The sequence below is a fragment of the Falco cherrug genome, chromosome 2, assembly GCF_023634085.1.
Source record: "Falco cherrug isolate bFalChe1 chromosome 2, bFalChe1.pri, whole genome shotgun sequence".
Taxonomy (NCBI): Eukaryota; Metazoa; Chordata; class Aves; order Falconiformes; family Falconidae; genus Falco; species Falco cherrug.
The window spans coordinates 24,985,862-25,010,830 of NC_073698.1; the positions used below are offsets into that span (position 1 = coordinate 24,985,862).

The 24,969-nt window shown below is 40.3% G+C and overlaps 2 protein-coding genes across 8 annotated transcripts in view; one reads left to right on the forward strand and one right to left on the reverse strand.

The window, feature by feature from the left end:
* Positions 1-17,771, forward strand: part of BRCA2 (BRCA2 DNA repair associated) — a 41,158-nt gene extending 23,387 nt beyond the window's left edge. For both annotated transcript variants that reach the window (XM_055702410.1, XM_055702411.1), the window contains exons 15-27: positions 399-589; positions 1,190-1,377; positions 4,809-4,979; positions 5,278-5,629; positions 6,318-6,473; positions 8,632-8,776; positions 12,162-12,283; positions 13,336-13,537; positions 13,795-13,961; positions 14,060-14,195; positions 14,864-15,120; positions 15,814-15,966; positions 17,013-17,771. In XM_055702410.1, the coding sequence (XP_055558385.1) occupies positions 399-589; positions 1,190-1,377; positions 4,809-4,979; positions 5,278-5,629; positions 6,318-6,473; positions 8,632-8,776; positions 12,162-12,283; positions 13,336-13,537; positions 13,795-13,961; positions 14,060-14,195; positions 14,864-15,120; positions 15,814-15,966; positions 17,013-17,642 (2,870 nt within the window). In that variant the 3' untranslated portion in view covers positions 17,643-17,771. The remainder of the gene's footprint in view (positions 1-398; positions 590-1,189; positions 1,378-4,808; positions 4,980-5,277; positions 5,630-6,317; positions 6,474-8,631; positions 8,777-12,161; positions 12,284-13,335; positions 13,538-13,794; positions 13,962-14,059; positions 14,196-14,863; positions 15,121-15,813; positions 15,967-17,012) is intronic.
* Positions 17,772-20,251: 2,480 nt separating this feature from the next.
* The window catches only part of LOC102060217 (uncharacterized), a 32,307-nt gene continuing 27,589 nt past the window's right edge, over positions 20,252-24,969 (reverse strand). For 4 of the 6 annotated variants that reach the window (XR_008730948.1, XR_008730947.1, XR_008730950.1 and 1 more), the window contains 3 exons: positions 24,575-24,699; positions 22,277-22,353; positions 20,252-20,312 (listed from right to left, as the gene is read on the reverse strand). The gene's annotated coding sequence lies outside the window, so the exon portion shown is untranslated. Of the gene's footprint in view, positions 20,313-22,276; positions 22,354-23,726; positions 23,740-24,574; positions 24,700-24,969 lie in introns of those variants that run through there. The other 2 variants (XM_005446475.4, XM_055702412.1) reach the window with 2 other exon arrangements.

The following is a 24,969-nucleotide window of genomic DNA, read 5'->3' on the forward strand; positions in this document are numbered from 1 at the left end:
GATGGACTTACTGTTCGTATTTGAACAGGTGCATGAACATTTGCAGAATTAGATCCCATATTTACAGGTGAAAATCTCAGGATTATGACTTTGTAGTCATCAACTAATTTCTGTTCATTTGCGGTTTTCTATGAAGATAGTTCAGTCTGAGAAAAATAAGTGTATTTAAGTTGAGTTCAGGGACTTATTCATTTCATATCAATATTAAAACACCTTCAGTAAAGACTGCTTTTTAAATGCATTAGTTTTGAAGAATTAGACATTGCAGTTTCTAAAAATAGAGTGTGGCTTAGAAAATATGCTTTTCTTAATCTGCTTGTATAGTGTGACTGTATATCTTAAATCAATATATACTGTTAACGGGTTTTGATGTTTTGGAGGTTTTTTTTAATTTGCAGCTACGGTCAAGATGATGACAAATCTCCGCTTTGCCAGAGATCTACAGGATATGAGAATTAAAAAAAAATATAGGCAAAATATTAGCTCCCAGCCAGGCACCCTTTATGTCATGAAAACATCTGCAAGAAATAGAATCTCTCTGAAAACTGCAGTAGAAGAGAAATCTCCTAGGTTTTACTCTATGGAAGAGGTATATTGATCTCTTTTTACTGTGTCTTTCCTGGGATGTGTTCCTGAAGAAAAGCAAACAAAAACTCAGTAGCTTTTGAATAGATAAATTCTTCAGTTTTGAGATAGGTATTTACAGTGGCTGTTATACCAGCTGCTAATTTTTAAGTACCTTTGCATATCCACAGTTTTAAAGATTATTCCAAATAGTAAAGTCATAAATGTCTCTGTAGTGTTATAATCAAACAAGAAAAACATCAAACAAGGAAAAAATCCAACAATGATAGTTGCTATTGGCTTTTAACCCACATGAATAGCTATTTTAAGATAATGGTTAAAATTTAAGCTTAGCGAAGTGTATCAAAGCCCTCTTGCTTTTGGTACAGTGAAGGTACAAAACCTATGGAATTTTTTTAAACACATTTAAAGCACACTGATGCTGTTCTGCTAAAATAATTTCTGGGAATTCCTTCGTTCTCTTCGGTTTACATACAGAATTACAAGGTCAGGCAAAAGCTGTCTCAACCTCAAGCAAATATTTTATCTGAATTTATAACATTAGATATAAAAACTCTCAGCTGAATTCTTACTGTATTATTTCTTTTTCATCAAATTTTTTCAGCTGTACACATACGGTGTTACAAAAAATTGCATACAAGTTAATAGCACAAATGCAGAATCTTTCCAGTTTCTCATCAAAGACTTTTTCAGTAAGGAGTATTTATTAGCTGGAAATGGGATGCAACTTGCTGATGGAGGATGGCTAATACCTACAGATGACGGAAAAGCTGGGAAAAAGGAGTTCTACAGGTACTGTTACTTATGAACTTGAGACAAGTATGGTATTTATTAGTAAGTAATTCTGTTATCCCCTAGAATAAGTCCAACACAGTGGGCTTTTAAAGCCTCTAACTATTTTTTACTGTGCATTTTCAGTACACCTCTGCTAGTGTAAATGAAGATGCGGTAGGGTTGTCAGTTTATGATGTAGACTAATGTTAGTGATCCTCACTGACCATTAAATAAAACAAAGTCAATCTGGAAAATTCTGGGATTTCTTCAACAGTGTAAATAGTCTCCAAAAATTACAATTGTCTGTTAATTCAGCACTTACCACTTTGTTTAATAGGTTTTGACTTTAAGTGGAAAAGGATTTACCTTTGGGCTCTAGAGTTTCGTGATGGGAATGAAGGTTGATTGGGGAAGTGCTTAGGGCTTCTTTGTCAGGACAGGGATGAAAATTTTTTTCAATGTAATTTTTTTTTAAAGCTGACGTATGATTTGAATGAAGCCAAGACTTCAGTAGCAAAACTCACTGATCTGTTCAAGCTTTCCTTTGAGTATATGTAAGAAGCAAAAAAAGAAAAAAATGCACAAACAACGCTTGCTCTTGCACTCTTCCTAGTCCTTTTATCCCTCCTTTTGCAGGTCATTTCAGATGAGCTGGAAAAAAAGTTTGAGTGCATCTCTCCTAAACACTTTTGTAAAAATTGTTTAGTTTTACTGTAAGCAGGTTTGTACCTTTAACTTAATGAAAAGCATGTGCAATAGAACAAGGAACTACCAGTGCACTGTTCTTGCAGCAAAACTTCAGAAAATATTAAGCATTAGTTTCTGACTGACTTGGTATATTTGAGGTGCTCTTTTTTCAAGTCAATGTCGCTGTTGGTATGCATTCATACAAACTCAAGGCAGGGACATGTATTTGAGTAGTATTTGTAGTCAAGCATGCATTGCCAACCTATGTAGTATCAGAATTCAAGAAGTTTGCAACATTTGCTTCGCAGTACCAAAGTGTGACAGAGACAGGTGTGTTCCAAACTCAAGGACTGCTTTTATTTGAAGCTTATCTACTTATCCAGCCTATATCTATCACCAGTTCAACGATAGAGAGACTATTAAGAAATTATCAAAGTCTTGCTAACATACGCAACATCCACTGCCCTCCCCTTGCCCACAGCACCTGTTACTTCATCACACAAATCAGTTGGGTTGGTTAGGCATGATTGACTCTTAGTATATCCATGCTGACCATTTCCAACCACCCTCTTGTCCTTTGCTTGTTTAGAAGTGGCTTTTAAGAATTTTTGCACACTACTCTGAAAGTCCTTGAGTCTCTCTAACAGTAGAGTTTGTCTCCATGGGTTTTTTCTAAATCCTATAAGGCAGAGTTAATCCTCCCACAGTTTCCATTTTGCACCCTGTAGCATCGCATGCCCCAACTGTTTTATGGACAGCTATGGGATGTGTAGGCATATGCTATTGTGTAGTCACTCAGAGGCAGAGTGTGCAGAACTTGACCTAACTTGTTACTTGTCTGTTTCCTCCCCATTTGGCAAGTATTCTGCTAATAGCAATACCGTCCCTGATTCTGCATTTCCTTCTAGTGGTGACATGATTGTTGAGTGTTTTGGGGATCTACCTTGCTTGATGGAATGCTCATAAAAGCATTTATGGTAATAAATAAAACATAAAAGACATGTTCATCCCTGTGCAGTTAACGGTGCAGGACCTCTTGCCTACATGTCAGTCTTCTGGAGTTGCATGCATTTTTAGAAAGCATGCTGCTCATTATTTTTTTTTCTCATGTGAAATTGCTATTTCTAGGCTGACAAGTAACACCGCTACACAAATTAATAGGAAACGTGAGTTTTGAGGTTGTTTCTGTCAAGAAGCAGTAGATCTCTGGGAACAATCTGCTGCTTAAGCATGTTGGACGTAATCTTGATCATTTCCACACAGTTTTCCTGATAATGGGAAAGGCATTAAAATATTTGCACAAAACACCTTATGCCTAATGTGCCAAATATTGGCCTTTTTAGGCCAGTAGGAACTTCTTGTTCCAGAGGCAGCTTGTCTTAATAAATCATTATCAGATGTGCTCCTGATTCTGTGATCCAGGCCATCAGGTATATGGCTTTCCCCACATTCATTTTTCAGAAACAGAAGAGAGAAACCACCAACATACTACTAAATACCCCAGAATAGCCACAGTGGTTTTGGTGTGAGAACCTGCTCTGGGTGGCAGTGTTGTTCTGACCCTGAATCCCAGATAGCCTCTTGAGCAGTTTGTAGAGGTTGTTCCCCAAGAGATTGGCTTCAGTTCCTGTATGTTTTCTGGATTTTGTTAGATGTTAAAGCATATGCTTGAGAATAGATACCTACTGGTTGGTCAGCTGAATCAGCCTTTTTGTCCCTTTAAGTATATTAACTGGATCTCCATCAACTAGAATATATGGGTCTTCATTTAGTTGTCTGTATTTAGAATCTTAATCTTGAACTGAATTCTGTATTCAGCTGAGTTGTATTGTCCTTCACAAAGGATTACAGAGTGTCTCCTAAAGTCTTGAGATTGATTTGCTCTCTTCTAATGTAGTAGTAATTAATTTGATGGTCATGTCTGCTCCATATCTTCCTATATATAACTTTTTGGGGTTTAAATTGTCTCTTTTCCTCAGGCAGCTGCAGTACAGTTCTTAAAATCTTGAGGCTTTATGACAAGTTGGAAATTGACTTTTTGATAGGCCTTAACTTGTGTTCTAATAAGTCTAATGGCTTAGTTCTTTGAATCTCTGGTCTAATTCTCTTCCTCCTTGAATTAAATGGCCTTCCTAGTGACTGAGAGCTGGAAAAAAGTAGATGTTTCCAACCTAACTCATGCAGGTCACGGTGGTACAGCTTGGACTCAACACAGAATGAAAGTCTATTTCAGTGGTCACCCAATGGAGAGAAGAAAGTTCTTCAGTAGCAATTGAAAGCTCTTTAAAATGTGTTGTCCACATGCATGCTTTAAAAAAAATAAACAAAACCAGAATATCCAAACCACAACTCCAGAAACCGTGAAGTTAGAGGGGGATGGATTGTAATGAGCTCATCAAGCAAGCAGGGGAAACTCCAGGGCTGAAGGGGAGCAGAGCACACCTCTGTCCCTCTATGCTATGTGCATAACTGCACGAAGCAGACAGAGCATGCTCCTGGAGCTACTGCTAGAGTCAGAAGTATCCATTTCAAGAATGCGTGCATCTATGTGTGTGCATGCTGCCAAAGCGTATGAGGACAAAACTTCAGTATTCAGAATAACTGGATCAGGTTATGGAGCGTAACCTTCCTGTTTTCACTGTAATAAATATTCCTTTGTTAACATTGCCTATGTACATACACTGAATATAATGCTAGGAAGAAATATGCAAGTAAAAACTTAGAGTGAATTTCAGGTTAATTTATTAACAATTTATCTGCAGAGCCCTCTGTGACACTCCTGGTGTGGATCCCAACCTAATAACAGAGGCCTGGGTTTACAACCACTATAGGTGGATTGTATGGAAATTGGCAGCCATGGAAGTCTCTTTTCCACATGAATTTGCGAACAGATGTTTGACACCAGAAACAGTACTGTTGCAGCTGAAATATAGGTATGTGTATAGCAATGTATTTGGAGTTATAATTTGTGATACTGTGCTTTCTAGTTCATAATAGTACAAAATAAGCACTTCTACCTTGCATTTACTGTATCAGAATGTTTATATTGTTAAACTTATGCATATCAGTATTAAAAATTTACAGGGTCATATTTGCAAAAACTTAGATAATATTTGCTTTGCTACAGTGTAACTTCAGTCACGCAGATGGATTTGCTACAATTGTTTCTAAGGAAAAACAATGATGGATTTTGTTTGCTTTAACAAAGTGTCATTTAATTCTTTTTTGTAGGTATGATTTGGAAGTTGATAAAAGTAAACGATCAGCAATCAAAAAAATAATGGAAAGAGATGATGCGGCAGGTAAAACACTTATACTGTGTATTTCTAAAATCATATCGCTAAACACCGTTGCATGTCCTAGCAGTAGCAATAAGAATGTGGAAAGTAAAAGAGCAGCAGCAATAATTGAAGTTACTGATGGCTGGTATGGGATTAGAGCTCTTCTGGACCCACCTCTCAAAGCTTTCTTGCACAGAAGAAGGCTGACTGTTGGTCAGAAGATCATCGTGCACGGAGCAGAACTCGTTGGCTTTCAGAACGGATGTACGCCACTGGAAGCCCCAGATTCCCTTATGTTAAAGGTAAAACAAAGTATTAGTTCCGCTCGTTTGGATGTGACTGAGAGATGTGATAGGTGCTATTTAGTTGAGCCATGTTTTGGAAACAAACAGTTTTGTCGGGGCTTTATAAGCAAAAAAGTTTTGTCAGAGTTTAATAGCCAGATTTGTAAGACATGACACAAGGTAGCTGGCAGTATTCAATTGGGTTGGGAGACAAGTTTATAGTACAAAATTCTGCCAGGGTTTGCTGCATGTTTTCACGGTTCCAGCTCTTCAGTTTGATTAAGCACCAAGATACAAAAAGTACGTATCCATCACAGACAATATGGAAGTTGGGGGAAGAACAGAGAGGGGTGGAACCAGGTTGTAAGGATGGACTTGTGGAGAGAGAGGGTCTTGACTTATTTGAGAATGATTAAAGTCCTGGGTGAAGTGTCAGCATAAAAATTTTGCTCCTCTGGTATGAGGGAATGGCTTGTTTCATACGTGCTCATTTCCTAGAGAATTTTAACTCGTCAAATTTTCAGTTCCTGTTTAAAAATACATTCTTGGATGTGAAAAGAAACCTTGAAATTAAAATGTAGTATGTTCAGGTGCAAAAATTCTTAGCGAGGTCAGTGTGAAAATAGTCTTTCCTCTAGATATAGTAAGTTGGATATCTTTTTGACCTCCCAATGACAGTTTATCATTTAACATTTAACTTATTCAGATCTCGGCGAACAGCACTCGATGTGCACGATGGCATGCAAAACTAGGATTTCATCGGGATCCCCGACCTTTTCCTTTGCCTTTGTCATCACTTTACAGTGAGGGCGGTGCAGTGGGGTGTATTGATGTAGTTATTCAAAGAACTTACCCTATTCAGGTATGGTATAAATATTCTATGAATCTAACAGGTTGTGTGAGATCTAAGTTATATAAGTTAATAGCTTAATATAGAATAACATAATATAGAAAGCTAAAAGATTTAAGATAAGGTACCATTATATGTAAAATGAACAGGAGTGGTTCTTGCAGTACACATGTATTTAGTATTTCAGGACTGTGGAGTATCCTGCTGTAAGAAGAATTGCATTTGCACTTGGTATCTTCTGGTTGGCTTTGCTTTCAGCTTCAAAAAGCCAGAAATATGTTAATTTTAGTTCTGTAGTCTAAAAAGCATAGCGCTTGTTTTAAAGGAGAAAAAAAAATTGATAGTTGCAACTCCAAGTTGAAGTGAAACACTTCTTTTTTCTAGTATTAGTATTTGTATCCCTTCAAAGAAATTAAATACTTAAAACCATTAGTAAGGTTGCTTTTTTCTTACATGTAGATGGCTATGTTGTGTAAGATCTATTATTTAAAAAATATTACTGAAAATACAGTGTGATTATGGTGTGAAATAAAATGAAGATCTTTTAAATACCACTTGATATCCAGACGTTTTAAATATGGTCAGACTTCACTGTAACTACTTGCTTTTATAACAATACCAACTACAAAAGGAAGCAATATATTTGCTTAGTAATCAGTCCTCTTAATGTTAACAGTTTAACCAGGATACAACTTTCAGGTTTTGTTTTCTCAGAGTATGTTACATTTGGCATGTACATATAGTTGGGGTTTTTTCCCCCAATGCTTTTTTCCCAAAGTGTTGTATAACTTGGTTGATACAGAAAATTCTGCAAAGGTAACACCAATATTTGGTTTGCATCATTACTTTGGTATTTAGATCCTTGCTGTAATGGAGGAAATTGCAGCACTTAATATGTGAACTGCCTGAGAGAACTAGCATTTATTTAGGCCCCAGAAAGGGGGCTGTAATCTGTAATCGCATCACAGTAAATGGCTTCCAGACTGGGGAGGAAAGTAGTGCTTTTTATCTCACTATATTAAGAGATTGTGCTGATGTAGGTTATTGTTGTTTTTTTTTTAAACACTGAGACCGTTGCTCGAACAAATCAAACTGATAGAAAAACTTGGGCTGTCTAGTCTCCTTTTGCCTCAAGAGTCAAGGAGTACAGGAACTACAGTAACCCTAATTAAAGGTGTCCAACTGTGAAGAGTGCAGGAAATACATGAGATGCAGTTAATGAGGCAGGCAGAGCCTAATTCAGCAATTCCCTGCCTCATGAGGATTAGTCCTTCTTATCCTGCTCTCACTATATTCTCTTGCTGCTTCTCTCTGCTAAACCTGGAGCTCATCTGATCCTGTGGCTTAGCTAATGTAGAGTAACTAACTAATAATAATTCAAAAAAACAAAGAAACAAAAAAAAGACAAAACAAAAAACCCCACAAAAAAAACAAAACAAACAAAAAAAAAAACAAAAACAAAAAACACAAAAAAATGCTGTCTATTGCCCTAACAGACTGATGTGGTCTGATGAGCTCAGACATGTTCTAGAGCCAGTGCAAGGGAGAAGATGGGACTGTGCAGCAAAGAGGAAAGGAAAGGGACTGCTTTCAGCAGCAGTGACCTCTTTGTTTGGCTCACCTGTCTCCTTAGATCAGACAAACAGGTTCTGGCAGGGCTGTGAACAAGGCTGTAGACTATGGAACCATTTAAGGCAGAAAAAGTTTAAGAGCATATGCAGGAAAACATCATCGTTCTTTCACATCGTCTAATCCAGTGTCTGAAAGCAGACAGTTGATGTGCAAAGACAAATTGGGTAGAATGCAGTTCTGGTATGTTTTTAAGCATCAAGATTGGTTTGTATCTTAGTAGTGTATCTGCCAGTGGGATCCAGCTGTCTTCTAAATTACATCATTGATACCTACTACTATAAGCTATGGCTTCTTCAGCTGTTAAATCATGCAGTTTTGACCACTGCGCCACTCTGTCTTGTCTTTGAAGCGAATGTTTACCCAGCCAGTGCTGTGGGGTTTTGCCTTTTATCTATTATACTGAAAGAACTTGCACTCTACTGCCTGTTCATTTTTTTAAAAGCAGTTTTGCATAACAGTGAGTATTAGAAGGAAGCTAGATGAGGTTGAGATTTTTTTTTAAAAAGTCTGTTTTTTTGTTTGAATTTTTTCATTTCAGTGGATGGAAAAAACATCAGCTGGTTCATATGTGTTCCGTAACAGCCGAGCTGAAGAAAGGGAAGCTGCCAAGCATGCAGAGGATCAACAAAAGAAACTGGAAGCTCTGTTTGCAAAAATCCAAGCAGAATATGAAAAGCATGAAGGTAAAGCTTTCATTCTTTCAGGACATGTATTAAGAACACACAAATTTTTTGGCATTTACAGAAGAGTTTGAAGAAAAGTGGCAAAAACTTCTCTGGTCACAGAGAAGCAGACAGAGGGTGTGGGTTGTTTTCTTTGTTGCTGTTGGTTTTGTGTTGTATTCTTTTAGGCTTTTTACTTTGCATGTATCAAGGCCGTTCACTACAAAACAGTTACATACTTGCATGTTTGGCTTTACAACTATCCAGGAAACTCTTCCTGAATGTGTTGGTAGTCAAGCTACTAAAAAATTACAGTTGAGATGATGCTGAAGGAAGTGCTGCAGAATTGTAGAATTGTTAATTCCGTTCTCTTCAAAGACCTGACACTAATATTTCACGCAGAGGTGGGCACAGATTAGGATGTGTCTTGGTAGACCTGAACACCAAGACTGAGCATCTTTCCTCACAAGCATTGCGGGACAGTGGAGATACTGATGGCAGTGGAGCTGCTAAATGGGACAGGGACCCTGGTGGCACAGGACATGGAGAGGGCAGAGTTATTACTGTGTGCCTCTTTCACCTCAGCCTTAACTAGCAATACCAACCTTCAGCAATCGCAGGCCCTGGAGATCAGGGAAAAGTCTGGAGCAGGGAAGACATACCCTTGGTGGAAAAGGATCAAGTTAGAGGAAACTTACGCAACCTGGACATACATAAGTCCATGGTCGGTGACAGGATGAACTCACAAGTGCTGAAGGAGCTGGCTAGTGTCTTTGTGAGGTGGTTTTGCATCCTCTTTGAATGATCGTGCTGATTGGTAGAGGTGCCTGAAGACTGGGGGACAGTAAATATGTCTCCTGTTTTCAAAAAGGACAGGAAGGAGGACCCAGAGAGCTAAGGCCAGTCAGCCTTCCCTCGATCACTGAGAAGGTGGTGGAACAACTAACCCTGAAAACCATTTCCAGGCACATGAAGGACAAGAACATCATTGGGAGTAGTCAGCAGGGATTCACCAAAGGGCAGTCATATTTGACCAGTCTGACAACCTTCTGTGATGAAATTACTGGCTTGGGTAGATGAGGCAAGAGCAGTGCGTAATTGTCTGTCTTGGCTTCAGTAAGGCTTTTGACACTGTCTCCCTTAAAGTCCTCATAGAGAAGCTGACGAAGCAGACAGGTGGATTGAAAATTGGCTGAACGGTTGGGCCCAGGGAGTGGTGATCAGTGGCACAAAGTCTATTTGGAGGCTAGTAACTACCAGTGTACTCCAGGGTCCAACACTGGGTCCAGTCCCGTTTTAATGTCATCATCAGTGGTCTGGATGATGGGGCAGAGTGTGCTCTCAGCAAGTTTGCTTGTGATACAAAATTGGGATGAGTGACTGATACACAAGGTGGTGTACCTCCATCCATAGGGACCTCATCAGGCTGGGGAAAAGGGCTGACAAAGAACCTTGCGAAGTTCAATGAAGGGAAGTGCAAATCTTGCACCTGGGGAGGAACAGTCCCACGCACCAGTCTGTGGCTGGGGCTGCCCAGCTGGAAAACAGCTTTGCAGAAAAGGCCCTGGGGTTCCTGATGGGCAGGTTGAGTGTTGCCAGAAGGTCTAAGGAGGTGATGCTTCCCCTCTGTTTAACACTGGTAAGGCCACGTGTGGGGTACTGTGTCCAGTTCTGGGCCCCTTGGGACAAGGGAGACGTGGACATACTGGAGAGTCTAATAAAGGGCCGTGAAGATGTTCAAGGGATTGGAGCATCTGCCATACAAGGACATGCTGATAGTTAGGACTGTTCAGCCTGGAGAAGGGAATGCTCAAGGGGAATCTGATCAACGTACATTAATACGTGAACGGAGGGTGCAAAGAAGACGGAGCCAGGCTTTTCTCAGTGGTGCCCCGTGATGGGACCAGAGGCAGCTGGGTACAAACTGAAACACTGAAGGTTTCCTCTGGGCATCAGGAAACCCTTTTTCACTGTGCAAATGATCAACAGTGTTGCCTAGAAAGGCTGTGAAATCTCCATCCTTGGTGATACTCAAAAGCTCGCTGCACAGTCTCGGGCAGCTGGCTGTAGGTGACCCTGCTTGAGCAGGGGGATTTGCCAAGATGATCTCCAGAGGTCCCCTCCAACTTCAACCACTTTCTTGATTCTGTAATGGGCTGACACTCTACACCTCTGCCAGTGATTTTGAGCAGTAGTTTCTGGTCTGCTGTTGCTGTAAGCGCCACAGCTGACTGCTGTGCTACAGCTTCACGAAGCTCACCGCTGCACCAGTCATGTTTGGTTCCCCTTTGGTTGGATTCAGCTAACTGCAACGAGGAAGGATGTCAGGATTCTTGCCACGCTGATTATGGATTCCTTGATGGCATGCCTTGATATTGTGGTCTGGTTTTTGTGATTAAGTTTTTGTTTGTTTTGGTTGGGTGTTTTGGTTGGATTTTTTTTTTCCCCAGGAACAGGTAGGATTCCACACTAATGGTAGCTTGTGCCGTTCAGATTTCTCAGGGTCATATCTACAACCCAGATAGGTCTCCCTTTCCATAAATGTTTCTCGTGGTGATCTGTAATGCTGGGACGTTCTCTAATTGCTTTCTCAGAATCTGGAGTTGCTCATGAATTGCAAGGAAAAGACAATTAAAGCTATACTCTAAAAAAAAACAAAACAAAACAAAAACAAAAACCCAAACAAAAAAAAACCCCAACAACAAACCCAAACCAAAAAACACACACACAAAAAAACCACACCACCGCTGAATTCTTAGTTGAAATCGGAGATCGCTTTATAATGCTTCATTTCACGGGTAGGAACTTGAACTTCCACATATCAGTCACCTCTTTGAGTTGTTTCATATTTGACTGTAAACTTGTCGATGCTGAAGTCTGTTATGCTGAAGGAATTCATTGGAATGCTAGCAGCAGAATGATTCATGTAAGAAAAGGGTAAAGTTTATGTGACAAAGTTAACTCTGCTTTTAGCTGGTGACTAAGGAGGCTTCATGTGCAGGCCTGTGGTCACCTGTTGTCCCAGGTCTTGGTATCTTTGGGACTTTTCTGCTGTATGAGAGGAAGAGGAAGTGACAGACATGCAGAAAATATGGTCAAGTATTGATGAAGTTTCCTGGCAGCCTGTCAAGTCTCCCACTCTCTCCCAGGTGCAGACACTGATACCGGCTTCCCCCAAGTTTGTATAATACTCTGATCTATGCTGTATTTAAATGAATGAGATTTATTTTTTTTTCCTGCTTGTATTTTTCTAATATATGTACACACATATATCTGTTCCTATACAGAATTGTTTTGTATTTTTATTCCAGCAAAGCTCAAGCACTACCATACCTCTTACATAATTATTTCTTCTTTCACTTTTAAAGTATCAGCTGTACTGAACATAAGGGCTTTTTTTTAACAGAGAGAACTAGCAGGATAACACCAAGATCGCGCATAGTCACAAGACAGCAAATCCGTAATTTGCAAGATGGTGCGGAACTCTTTGAAGCAATTCAGAATGCATCTGATCCTGGTTATATGGAGGTAACTGTAGATCCTACTGGGCTAATTTGGAAAGGCTCGTGGAATAATTTACAATTTAGTGCCTTCTGCTAAAACTGTTAAATTACTATTTTTGCTGCCTTTTCAGGTTTTTACAGCGTGCTTGCTGCTAAATGAATTAAGATGAAAAATTTTTCAAAATATGTTAATGAAGGCTTGTTGAAATAGTTTAATAATAGCTCAGACTGCAAAAGAGAATGCTGTTTTTTATAAAAAAATCCAGAATATAGCACAACTAAAAGTTAACTGTTCCTTGTAATTGTATTACTTTGCTTTGCCTTGCACATATGAAAGCTGAATGCACCTCGTAAGCCTTGTTTCACATACCTGTTCTTGCATGCTGTTGACTGAAGTGTTTGATTATATGGTCATTGTTCTCTGCTTTCCCTGTTCCAGTTCAATGACAACTTTGAAGTATTTATGCCTTTGTTAATAAAGATGCAGGCGATTAGTCCCTGCCACTTGTTAAAAATTAAATACCTGCTTCGCCTTTTGCAAGTCGGGGTCCTTGACTGTCACAAAGCCATACAATCTGTGACTTTATTTGATAAAATGTTATGCATATCTATGTTGCTACATGTAAAGGCATCTGGATCTTGAAGGCTCGGTCAGAAAGGTAACACTCCAGATGCATTTTGATGTAAATGGCTGCGTCAGCTTAGAGGTAGCAGCCTGCTGAGAGGTGCAACCCTTCTCTTACAGATTTTTTTTCCTAATATTTCTTCTTTCTTATGAAACAGGCAAGCATGTCTGTTATATTAAATATTAATATTAGTTTATGCACTCTTAAGCAGGTTTCTCACTAGTTATCACATAAGAACAGTACAACATAATACTTAAACAGTAAAGCACCAGCTGAGTACCAGTCAAGACTGGTGACTCCTGTTGTGTTAACTTGAATTTCAAGTCTTAGTAGTGAATGAGTTGAATTGCTTATAACAGATCAACACTTAAGAAAGAGGTTATCAAAAAATCTTGACAGGATTTTTTTCATTAATAAAAAAGATACTAAATACATTTTCTTTTGGTTACAGGGATATCTCAGTGAAGACCAGTTAAAAACTTTGAATGCTTACAGGCAGTTGATGAATGATAAAAAGCAAACTCAGATACAGGAAGAATTCAAGAAGGCTTTAGAGTCAGCAGAACAGGAAGAAAATGGTGGTTCTAAAAGAGATGTGTCTGCTGTGTGGAAATTATGTGTGGTAGACTACAGAAAACAAGAAAAACATAAAGGTTAGCACTTGGGAAATTATAAATAACTTGTATCTAAACATGGTAACTGGCCAGCACAGCAGGTAGATTTGAAGTTTCCCAGCAGTATTCCAGCTTGCATGTTAATGTTTCCAGTTTCATTTGGGTTTTGGTTTAGCACTTTTGGGTGGGAGGGAGTGCTGTGGGTGGTTGTTCTGTTTTAAACACAGTTTTTATTTTGTTCAAAAGCCTCCAAATTAGTATTGTGTAGCTAATATATCTTAATCTTACATTGTTAGGAGTGATCCTGACTATCTGGCGTCCACTGCTGGATGTCTGTTCCTTGTTAAAGGAAGGCAGTCGGTACAGAATCTACCAGCTGTCAACATCACAGTCCAAAGGAAGATCAGATTCAGCTAACATACAATTATCAGCAACAAAGAAAACTCAGTATCTACAACTACCAGTAAGTGCTTTAAGTGCATAAAGATGTATCATTAGAATGTATCACAGTCACATCTGTAAGTGTGTTATAAATACTTAAAAAATCTTGTGTTTCTTCAGGTATCACAGGAGATGCTGCTACAGGTTTTCTTTCCGAGAAATGCTCTAAAATTCACCAGTTTGTCAGATCCTTCTTTTCAGCCACCATGTGCTGAAGTTGATTTAGTTGGAGTTGTAGTTTCTGTTAGCAGAACAGGTACGTTGTGGACCATGTTCATGTCCTCCCACTGAATAGACAGTAACTTTATTTTAAAAGTCAAAATTATCTTGCTGTTTTACCTGCGTCTCAGGCCTGTGAAAACCTGCTAATTAGCCCATCACCGTGACATGCTGGCAGATAATTCTGTTTTCCTAAAGAAAAATTGTCTGTGCTTATTAGCTCAGGAAGAATTTAGTAAGGGAGAATGGAAGCTCGAGAAGCTTTTCTTTCTCTCCCTGCCCCTGCACCCCCAGGAGTGGTGGATCCAAGTTCTGACATCTGCAGTACTAGCATGCGTGTATGTGAGCTCCCTGTCGTGTGCAGTGTCATGGAATGAGTGGAACGCAGGTACTGGAGCTCAGGGTTAGGAACAGGCGGATAATCTTCTGAATAAAAATGAATAGCACCATAGAAGTATTATTTTTTTAAGCACTGGAATACAGACTTTGAGTTGTTTTCTGTAATCACTAGGGAGATTAGAATATGTATGTAGAGTATGAATGAAGTGTGAGACATCTGTTACTGTGCAGATAGGCTGCCATGTTACATTATCAATTTGCTTCCAAGATGCACGTGACTCTCTTTTTATAGATACAAATTGCAGTATTCAACCTTTACTTAAAAGATTCAAGGGTTTAATTCAGGCTTTTTTTTCTTGCTTTTAGGTTTTACTACTATGGTGTACTTATCTGATGAAAGCTATAATTTAGTGGCAGTAAAGATCCGGACAGATCTCAGACACTTCGCTATTGAAGATCTAGTTGTCCGCTGTTCGTTCCTTTCTGTAAGCAACCTTCAGTGGCAATCTGAATTCAGATCAGAAATCCCTGTGCTGGTGGCTGGAGAGCTTTCTGTATTCTCAGCCAGTCCAAAGGAAAACTACCTTCAAGAGAAGGTTAATGAACTGAGAAGTACAATAGAGGTAAATCTGTAGACTTTTAGTTTAATGATTAATTTTAATTACTGCTGTGTTACATTTTTCACCAAAAAGTCCATTAGTAATAATAAATCTTTAAAACAAGTAACGCACATAATGTTGAATTTGAGGGGGTTTTTTTTCTGGGAGGTATGGAATAAGGTGTTAATGCACTTTTCATGGAGGATTCTACGTATCACCTATTGAACGTCTTTTTTATTTTATTTTTAAATTCAGCTCAGTCAGCACTATCTTTAGGATGTGCCACGGAATACTTTCTGGCTAGCAAAAAAGTATGGTACCTGTCAACGGGGGATCTGTCATGGCCAGTTTGGCTCTAGCCTTCTAAAAGTTCAAATTTATCATCTTGCTCAGTATCGGATTGTTGATTTCATTTATTTATTATTTCAGTTTTCTAACTGTGCTAAATAGCAGGTCCTGGTTATGTATTCCCACTTCTTAGTGATAAATGAGTTTAGATACAAAGGGGATTTTTTTTTTCTTGTTGATAAAAGGAAGGTATGATATTTCCCTCCATGGAAAGTGCAGCATTCTTCTAAGTTGTTGGTTTGATATAAAAGAAACATCTAGTGGGATTATCATGAGAAAACAAAATTCTAAATACTTTTTTGTGAGTATATAGTACATACACAATTTGAAAAACAACTATTCTGCTTTGTGCACCGTCCTCCTTTACAGAACGTGGCCTCCTTTTGCTCTGATGCAGAAAGTAAAATGATGAATTTGCTACAAAGAAATGTCTCGCTTACACAGAGTTTAACTAAAAGATGTGACTTGGAACGCCCCTCTCCTTCCTGCAACTCAGGTCTTTATGCAGAGAATAAAAGTTTGGTAAGTTTCTGTTAATGAATATGGTGTTTATACTGCCAGTACATACGGTAAGGACACAAGCAAGTTTTCCAGTGATAGCTGTGGTGAGTGGTCTCACTTCTCGGTCTACTCCTTTCATTCTCTTCAGGGCAATGCAGGGAAAACCTTGAACCGTAGATTTTTCTTTGACTGCACTCTGCAGTTCCTGCCTTTGGTTACAGAATTTACCTCCTGGTTGTCTTTTCCTAGCTAATGTTTACTATTTCCAGGATTTAAAAGGGAAGAGGTATTGTTTTGTAAATGTAAACATTTTGTAGCAGTCTTGACAAAAGTTCAGTGAAATGGTACTCCAGTTTCCCATGAAGGTTGCTGGCAGCAGGTTGTTGCTGATGTGGAGTACTGAGTGCAGTCAGAACAAATTTTTCTTGCCACTAGCTGTGAGGGAGGTGGAAATACCCTGATGTGACATCAGTGCCTGGGGACTAAATTTAACCTTATAAGGCATCTTTTTCCATGTCAGAGAGGGTGCTAATGTTTAATTCTAAAGGTTTGGTTTATATCTGTTGGTTAAATGTATTAACCAAGATAAATGAGACGTTAAAGGTATTCTCAAGTTAAGTACATTTGAATGATTTGCTGTGCAGCACCCATCTTGTGTGCATTGTTATGTTTTTCAGTCTATACGCTATCCCTTTTCTCTGCATTTTTTTCCCTTGTTTTTCCCTGTTTAACAACCTGTTGGGGACATACCCAATGCAGTAGTAGACTTAACTTGTTTTTATGAATGCTTTGACTACTTACCATCTGGCACAGAAAAATCCCTATACATCTAGCTTGGATCTCAGAAACAGAATGTAAATGTACTGTCTTAATGTACGTGTAAACAGTGGCTTATCAAGCATAATACTAGTCACAGTCAGGAGATAACAAACTAAAGTTGGTCATGAAAGATGACGTAACATTTTTATATCAGTTTCCCCCCCCCCCCCATTTTGTGAAAGTAATTGAAGAAGCTAATGAAATAATCTGGACATTATTCAACATAAAACCTATCTCTTTTTAACTAGATCTCCTCTAAAATTGAAATAAAGCATCAGAGCCCTTTGTCAGCTAGAACATCAAATATGAAACTTGTCACACAAGGGTCAGCAAAAACTCCATCTGTCACAACTAATGAAGACCATCCCAAAACCAGCAAAAAGCGAAAAGCGATGGACTTCCTCAGTTGCATACCTGCGCCTCCACCACTGACACCAATGTGTTCAATAATTTCTCCATCTTTAAAAAAAGCGTTTCAGCCACCCCGAAGTTTGGGTTTACAGCATAGCAAGTCATCAAAAGAAACAAATCAGAATGTTGGTCACGTCACACCCTGTAGAAAATTGAGAGAAACTGTCCATCTTCCTGAGAACGACCTGGTTGCTGATGAAGAACTTGCAATGATTAATACACAAGCACTCATGAATAATTTACCAGAAGAAAAGAAGATTGCTTATGTAAATGAAAACAGCAATACAATAGTTCCTGATTTATCTGATGATCCTTCACCCCACAACAGTTCTACCGGGGAAGCAAATAACTCTGCAATAAGCAGGACTGAAGTAGCTGAGAATCTTCAGAAGAACAAAAAGGAATGTGAGGACTTGTTACCTGCCCACAGAACACTACAAAGACAAAACCTCCGAAAACGCTACTAAATGCGCTTGTACAGTATTGTATATATTTCAAATTATTTTTACACTTTGTACATTAAGTCCTGATTGTATTGAATAATGCTCTATTACAAAACCAAAGACTCATTAAATGACATTTCATCTGCAAAATAATTTGGAGTTGGGTAATTAGACATTTCTCAAAAACATGTATCGTACAATAGCATCAGTCTGGCTGAAGGTTTGATGACGTTTTGTGAGGCATTGCTCTGATTCTGTTGTATTCTTAAATTCCAGCAGGATCTTTGTTTCAGTCTAAAGCAGGGGTCCTCAATCCGACCCCCGGTATTTACAGAACCCCCCTGCTGGGGTTGGGGGGGAAACCAAGCAGCCGCAGATGACTGCCTGCCACTGCATCCGTGCGCCGGCCCCCTGGTTAAAAAGTTTGAGGGCCCCTGGTCTAAAGCAATCTGTTTCGTTACCCTCTGCAGCAGTGTAGGTGTTTGGCTGTCAGAGGTGGCACAAGGCAAAATAAACAATTCTCTACGTTTACTGTTACCAAAAATATCACTTTAGTTCTGAAACATTGTTGGGTAATTGTGGCACAGTTCTTGTACCTTTCCTCTCAAATTCCTCTATAGTGCTAAAAGGTTTAGAGAACAGCCGTGATTATTTGATTCATAGCAAAATGCTATACAAAGGTATTAACGATAGATCCTCGGTCAGTGTTTCTGAGCTACTCCTTCTTAAAGAAGTACATGAGGCCACAGCATCATGCAAGATTATCAGATCTTTCTTTGATTTCATCATGAGATCTTTCTGCTGGGAGTGAGTTAGTTCTTGAATTCATTACTTTGTTCTCATTAATTTCAAGAGGTGAAACTTCTCAGAACTGGAGTTTCTGCATTGGAGAGGGAAACAGTCCTGCTAGCCGGGCTGCCGACTCCATGGTTTAGTTTGTTGTCAGGCTGCCCCTTGCCTTGCTGCTTCCCAGCCCTGAATGGTTCCTACTTGGCAACCTTTGGGGGTCCTGCGCCATTCACTCAGCAAGTGCTGAACTGGGGGTGGCTCCACTAAGTGGTGTCACTAAGCTGGACATGGTATGGGACTGGAGAACTGTAATGGGCTGACACAGGTGTGCTGATGTTTCCGTAAACCTTTGTGCAATGCTTCAGTGCTGGGTCTTTAAACACAGCTCCAGTAGAAAATGCCATTCATGTCATAGGTTTGCTGTGTCCTGAAGACAGCTTGGCTTTTGCCCAGAAACGCTATATTGCTTTATACCTCTTACACTTCTCTGCTGTGCACCTAGCAATTTAGCAGTTACGCCCGTATTTCTTACTATCCAGTGTAGCTGTCTTCATTTCTTACTGCAAAATAACTCACTACTGTCCTGTCATATAAGCACTGCCTAATAATCCAGACTGTTAAAAAAACCACAACTGTCATCACAAATGCTGAGTTTTAAGAATGTTTCATGATGAGGATATAATCAGCAGAATTTAAGAACAGATAAAAACTACTGTAGGATAGTTCCTTTTCTCACTCATCCATCAGTCAGTGGCTTCTTGGCACTTAGTGGTGGAGGAAGTCCATTTCTCCCTGTACAAGAATGTTGTGGTGTTTTGTTTTTTTTTTACTTCCTTTCTTCAGTTGTCATTTGTAGTTCTGCGTTAGTCTGGGTATCTAGTTGCCTTGTGCTTCTGCTATTCAGAGCTGCTCCTGCAGCCTCGTTCCTGCTTAGTGAACAGGCCCTACCTAACACTAATGTTTCCTTTTAGGATCCTCATCTCGAGATCAGTTGAACTCCTATGTCTGGGCAAGATAAAGGGCTCGGTTTGGCGTGTTGAAGCGCTTTGCCTCCAGGCTGGAGAAGCTGTTGGGCTGTGACAGAGCTGAGGTAAGGCCTGCGTGAATGCAGCCAGCAGAGAGGTAGACAGGGCCCAGCATCGAATCTCGCTACAATCTGTTAGTTACCTTCTGTGCCCTTCACTCTGCCTCTCCCAGCACGGCAGAAGCGCTCTAGCCGAGATGGAGTGGGAAGATACGAAAGGTTATACAGCCAGATACAAAGTATTACCACAGCAGTAAAGGACAGCCGCCGGGAGAAGGAATTGGCCCAGTAGCCTGTTAGAAAGAATGAATTTAGGAATATTTATCATTACTTATTAGCGACAAAGTGTGATGCAGGGAAAAAAAAAACCACCAAAAAGCACATGGCACATCCAGTAAGTGCCACTGTAAGCTTGGATAGATTTTCATGGAGGAAGAGGGGTGAGAGCAGGTACAGCTTGTACTGGGGATAGCACTCAGATTGGGTGCGTAGAGCTGTGAGATCATAATCTGGTGACATTTAAAGATTTTTAAGAAAAGTAATTTAGAAATGTAGTAGAAAAATACAAGAATAAAAACAATTTAGAAAAAAGATTGTAAACCTAGAAACTTTTATACCCTGATAATTAAAACACACTGAGGAATCCACATCTTCAGTGAAATGGCGTGGTGTTCGTATGTGCCGCACGAGGTCTTCTGTTTGAGAAGGCTGCAGGGGCGTTGGAATGGGCACCCGTGCCACAAGCTGCATTTGGTCCGCTGGAGCTTCTCTCATCTCTGCTTGGTTTCTCAGACCACAGAACGCTGTGGAAGGTAACGTTGTGCTCATATTGTTCTTTCATCTGCTGTATCTTTTGTCGAGGGACATGATGAATGTTTCTTCTGTAAAGTCAACATTAACAAGTATTTAGCTGCCCATGTAGTAGAGGTTATCTTAAGCTTGCTAAGGTTCCTGGTATGTTCAGGGCAGTGGTTCATGTCTCTGCTGATCTGTTCCTAGCCCTTTTTGCCAAATTGTTGTTCACTTTCACCTACTTCTTAAAAATATTACTGTGACTGCTGAAGAACATAACGCAAGTAGTTTTATGGGTAGCCAGGACGTAAGTTGTTAGACAGATGCTTTGAAATGTGTTACGTCAAAGACCCATGTATTATTTTACGTGAGTGCTGCTGGGGTTTAGCGCTTACGGCTTGTTGGCCCCAGGGTGAGCTTTTGTGCATCTGGAGAAACGCAGGCATGGGCTGTAGATAGCCCAGATGCTGGCTTGTAATCAACAAGTATTAGAGGTCAGAAAAATTGTTGCTTTGCCTAAGCACAAGTGGGGAAAAAATCATACCTGAGGTGACTCAGGCTGCAGGGCAGACCTGTAAATGACCAGTCTGAGCGGGAGGGAACAGGATGCGCAAACATGCAGCGCTTTCCAGACAGATCAGCAGCAGCCACAGTCTCTCAAGACGTCAGTGGGAACTGTTTTTCCAAAGACCACTAGGAGTTTCTGCCTGTCTGTGAGGTTGCAAACAGTATCTTCGGCTTTGCCATTTAGCTCTGTAAGGCACAATTTGTGATCTAGAACCCACAGGCTTGCACCCCAGCAACCAGCACAAACCGTATGGCTGGGAGAGACACAACGTGGAACAACCAGAGCGGGAGCAACCTTCAGCTGTCCACGAGCTATCTGCCGAAGAGCTGCTCCAAACTGAGCGTATTTGAATTAGTTTGACAGTGCTACTGTAAAAAGCAGTCTTGTTTCAAATGATTAATAAAACAAATTACAAGTTACCGAGCAGCTCAGCCTATAATGAATGATTACCAGTAAAATCTGCCTCTGCAGTGATGCCCCCCCAGTGGCTCCCAGCTGGTACTGGTAAAGCAAGAGCTGACACTTGCAAGTGACTGCTAAGGCTGTTGGTGTCCTCACCTGCCTTCAGCCCCAAGCCACTGGCTGCCATCTGCCAAGTCCTGCCTCCCCCTGGAGCTGCCAGCGCCCTGGGCCACAGATCTCTGCCGTTTGTCTCTGTCACGCACAAACAGGAGCAGCGCTAATTTTGTACTAGAGTTCCCAGCTGACAGAAAACACATAAATGAGAATGAAGCAGCCGTGCCGTTTTCTTGCAATAACAAAGAAGTTAGCACATGTTAGCTTCTGGATTTAGTAGAGCACACTATTCACGGTAGTGAGCTTTGCATCAGGTTGGTTAGCCTGCATTAATTTTTTTTTTTTTTTTAGTGAACTAGCATACATAGAGCCGTATTTGGCTGCCTGTATATCCTACCACATTATGCAGAGTTGAAACATTCACTGTATCCCTTTTGTATACACACGTTAAGATCTTTAGAAAGATCCTCTAGAATCCCATTTCTTGACCACAGTTAAGGTAGCGCCCCACCATGCTACAGCAAGACGCTATTTGTTATGATTAGATCTTCTTACAAATAGGAGCCTGAATATTGTCTGTAGTGCTTGGACACGCTTTTGTGCCTGTGGAGGGTGATGCTGAAAATCCAGAATGAAAATCGGGGTTCCTGCCCCAAGAAGATTGCAGTATAAATACATTGCAAGTATAATATATATATATATATTTATTTATTTATACTGCATTTTGTATATATAAATGCAGGGGTGTTGCTTTTTCTACTGTCTGACTCGCTTGAGCATGGTCAGGCTCTTTCAGGGCTGAATTCACTACAGACCAGGTAACGAGTAATAGAAATTTCCACGACAATCCCCCTGTTGTCATTTACTACGTCGCTTTTTAGGGTATATGAAGAGGAAGAGAGCTGACCTCTCTCAGAGCACATCAATAAATGAGCAGCTGTCTGCAACAGCAAAGAGAAAAAGAGGTACCTTGTCAGTTCTTGAACGTTGAACTTCCAGGGTGTATCTGGTTCTTGGAATATAACCTCATACCGATTTTCACGTGCCTGAAAGGACACAGAAGTTTTAGACATCAGGCTGCTGAGCTCAGGAGTAGCCAATCTTCCAGACCCCCAGAGGTTTTATGTGGCTGAGAGATGTATCATATGTACCAGGGGCCAGAAAGAGGAAGATAACCATGGCACCCATCAAGGTGCTGGGCTGAGTCCTAGATAGTTCATTTCCTTCTGCATCAAAGGATTGGGGTCTCCCAGCAAAACTTGCCTCGGCATTGCCCCCAGTCCCTCATGGCAATGGCACCCTGGCACTGGAACTCTCTGGAAATCACCGATGGTTCAAGAGCCGCAGGTTGGCCATGCCACTTGGGAGCTTCTGGGAGTGTGAAGTCAACATCCATCAGTCATGCTATTTCCAGCCGCTGAGTCTACAGGCCTTGATTTTTTTCAAGGTAAAGCAAGGGTATTTGCATGTGTATGTGTACATACATACACGCACACACACCCCTATATATATACACATACACACACAAATATACATGTATATGTATTCGATACAATGATTGATTGCTTTTGTTTCGATTTAGCAAAAAGGAAGCAGGGAAATCTGTTGACTTTTTTACATCTTGCCCATCTCTGGCTGTGCTCTCTCACTTGCTTCCTGGTCACCCACAAGCATTCACAACGGCTGCTGGAGTGACATGTCCGGGCTTCCCAGAACCACTATTAACTCCTGCCTCTTCTGCGCTCCCCTACAAGTGATACTTAGAAAATATTAATATATCAGTAATACTTGGTATTAAGAAATACCAAATTTCTTAACTGACAGGACCACAACCCAGGAACAGAAGCATGAGTATAATGTTAGCAGCCAGGCCACATTATGCAACTGTACCAAAAATATTGCCATCTCTACCAGAACTCCTGACAAGAGATAGCAATGCATCTTCGAAAATTATTTATGGTATATTTTTCACAAATGGTAAACTAAAATTGTAAGTAGCTTGAGATATTTGTCGTCAAACAGTTTGGGAACTGTTCAGTTCATGTCACTTCTGGGGAAGGGAATGGCATCTTCATGGCCAAGAACTAATAGGGCAAGTCCAAAGACTGCTGGATCTTTCCAAGTAATTTTTCCTTCACTGAGTTACACAGCTGACTAGATAAACAGCCACACTGGTGCGTTTCCCCCCTACTTCATCACAATAACACATCCTTAACTATAATTAGAGAACTAAGGGAAAATTGAATTAATTATTTTTAGCCATGCTAAGTACCATTTCAGTCAGATCACCTTGTAATTGTCATAGCTGAGCATATAAAAGCAATAAATCAGAGCTTTCCCTACCATCATCACATACGGCTTCATTTCCCAAGCATGGATGTTGGTATTATCAACAATAACCGGGCTTTTCCCATTCTTCATTGCTTTGCGTGCTGTAATGTAACACATCGAGTAAAGCTAACGTATTCGGTAAGAGACTGAGCCAGGCCCTAGTAGCCCCAAAGCGTCCTTTCTTTGCCCACTGCTAGCACACTTGGTTCCCCACCAGACTTGCATCTCCCAAGGGGAGCAGAGGTCAGTGCCCAGCTGGTCCTGTCCTAAAGGAAGCGATGCAGCTCCTGGCTGTGCTCAGCAGTAAGACCTGAAGCTCTCACAGAACATACTTAGCGGTACAACAGCTAAAAATGACAGTTATTTGCAAAAGGTGCCTGGTTACACGATCTCAAAGTATGTTCGCCATTGCTAGAAATGAGTTTGGAGCACAGCCGCAAAAGCATGTTACATTTTTCTTTCTGAAATTGAGACCTGGGTTATTTCATCCTCAAACTTATAATTAGGTTTGCAAGTTTTCCTCCTGGCTATCACTAACTTCCCCTGTAACACCCCTTCCAAGTCAGGACAGACACCTCAGAAGTTAGGGTGTGAAGGACTCGGTGCGTACAGCTGTAGCGAGCCGCTGCTGGGCTGGTATTTGCATGCCACCTGCTGTTACCGAGCTTCAGCAGTGCTACCTCATAGTCACTGCTTTACTTTCTACAATAACATCTATCAATCAATCATCAGCATTTTTTCATTTATAACACTCTCTCTTACAAGTCTGAAGAAATAAAATCAGACTTTTTATGTGATAAATGTATTTTTTTAACCAGTAGCCCATGAACTGCGGTGTATGACACCACTTTGAGGTATTTTATTTTGGGGGCTAAGTTTAAAGACAGATTGAAAAGCAAAACTCTTTTGCAAAACCCCTGCACTGAGTTCAGTCACCTCTCTTTTGGTTCCACTTGTGTGCATCCTCGAGGAAGTCAGGCTCAAACACGTATACACCATTTTTGATAAAGAAGTCATCAGTACTAAGAACTACAGCACTGGGATAGTCATGTTTCAGCTGTCTGGGGGGAAAAAAAGATGAAAGAAGGGTTAGTATATGCTGACACATCTTTAACAGAGACCATTAAAACAAGAGTCATAGGAATGCTCTGCAAATACGCACAGTGCTTCATTTCAAGAATCCCAGCTTAAAGGATCTGAAAGCAACGTAATCAGTAGATGGACACACAGGAGGAAAGGAATGGAGCTTAAAGGCATGGCCTGGATTTCTTTAATTGGGTAGAGCAATCTACACTGGACTACCAACATACGAATCTTTAATCATATTGCTA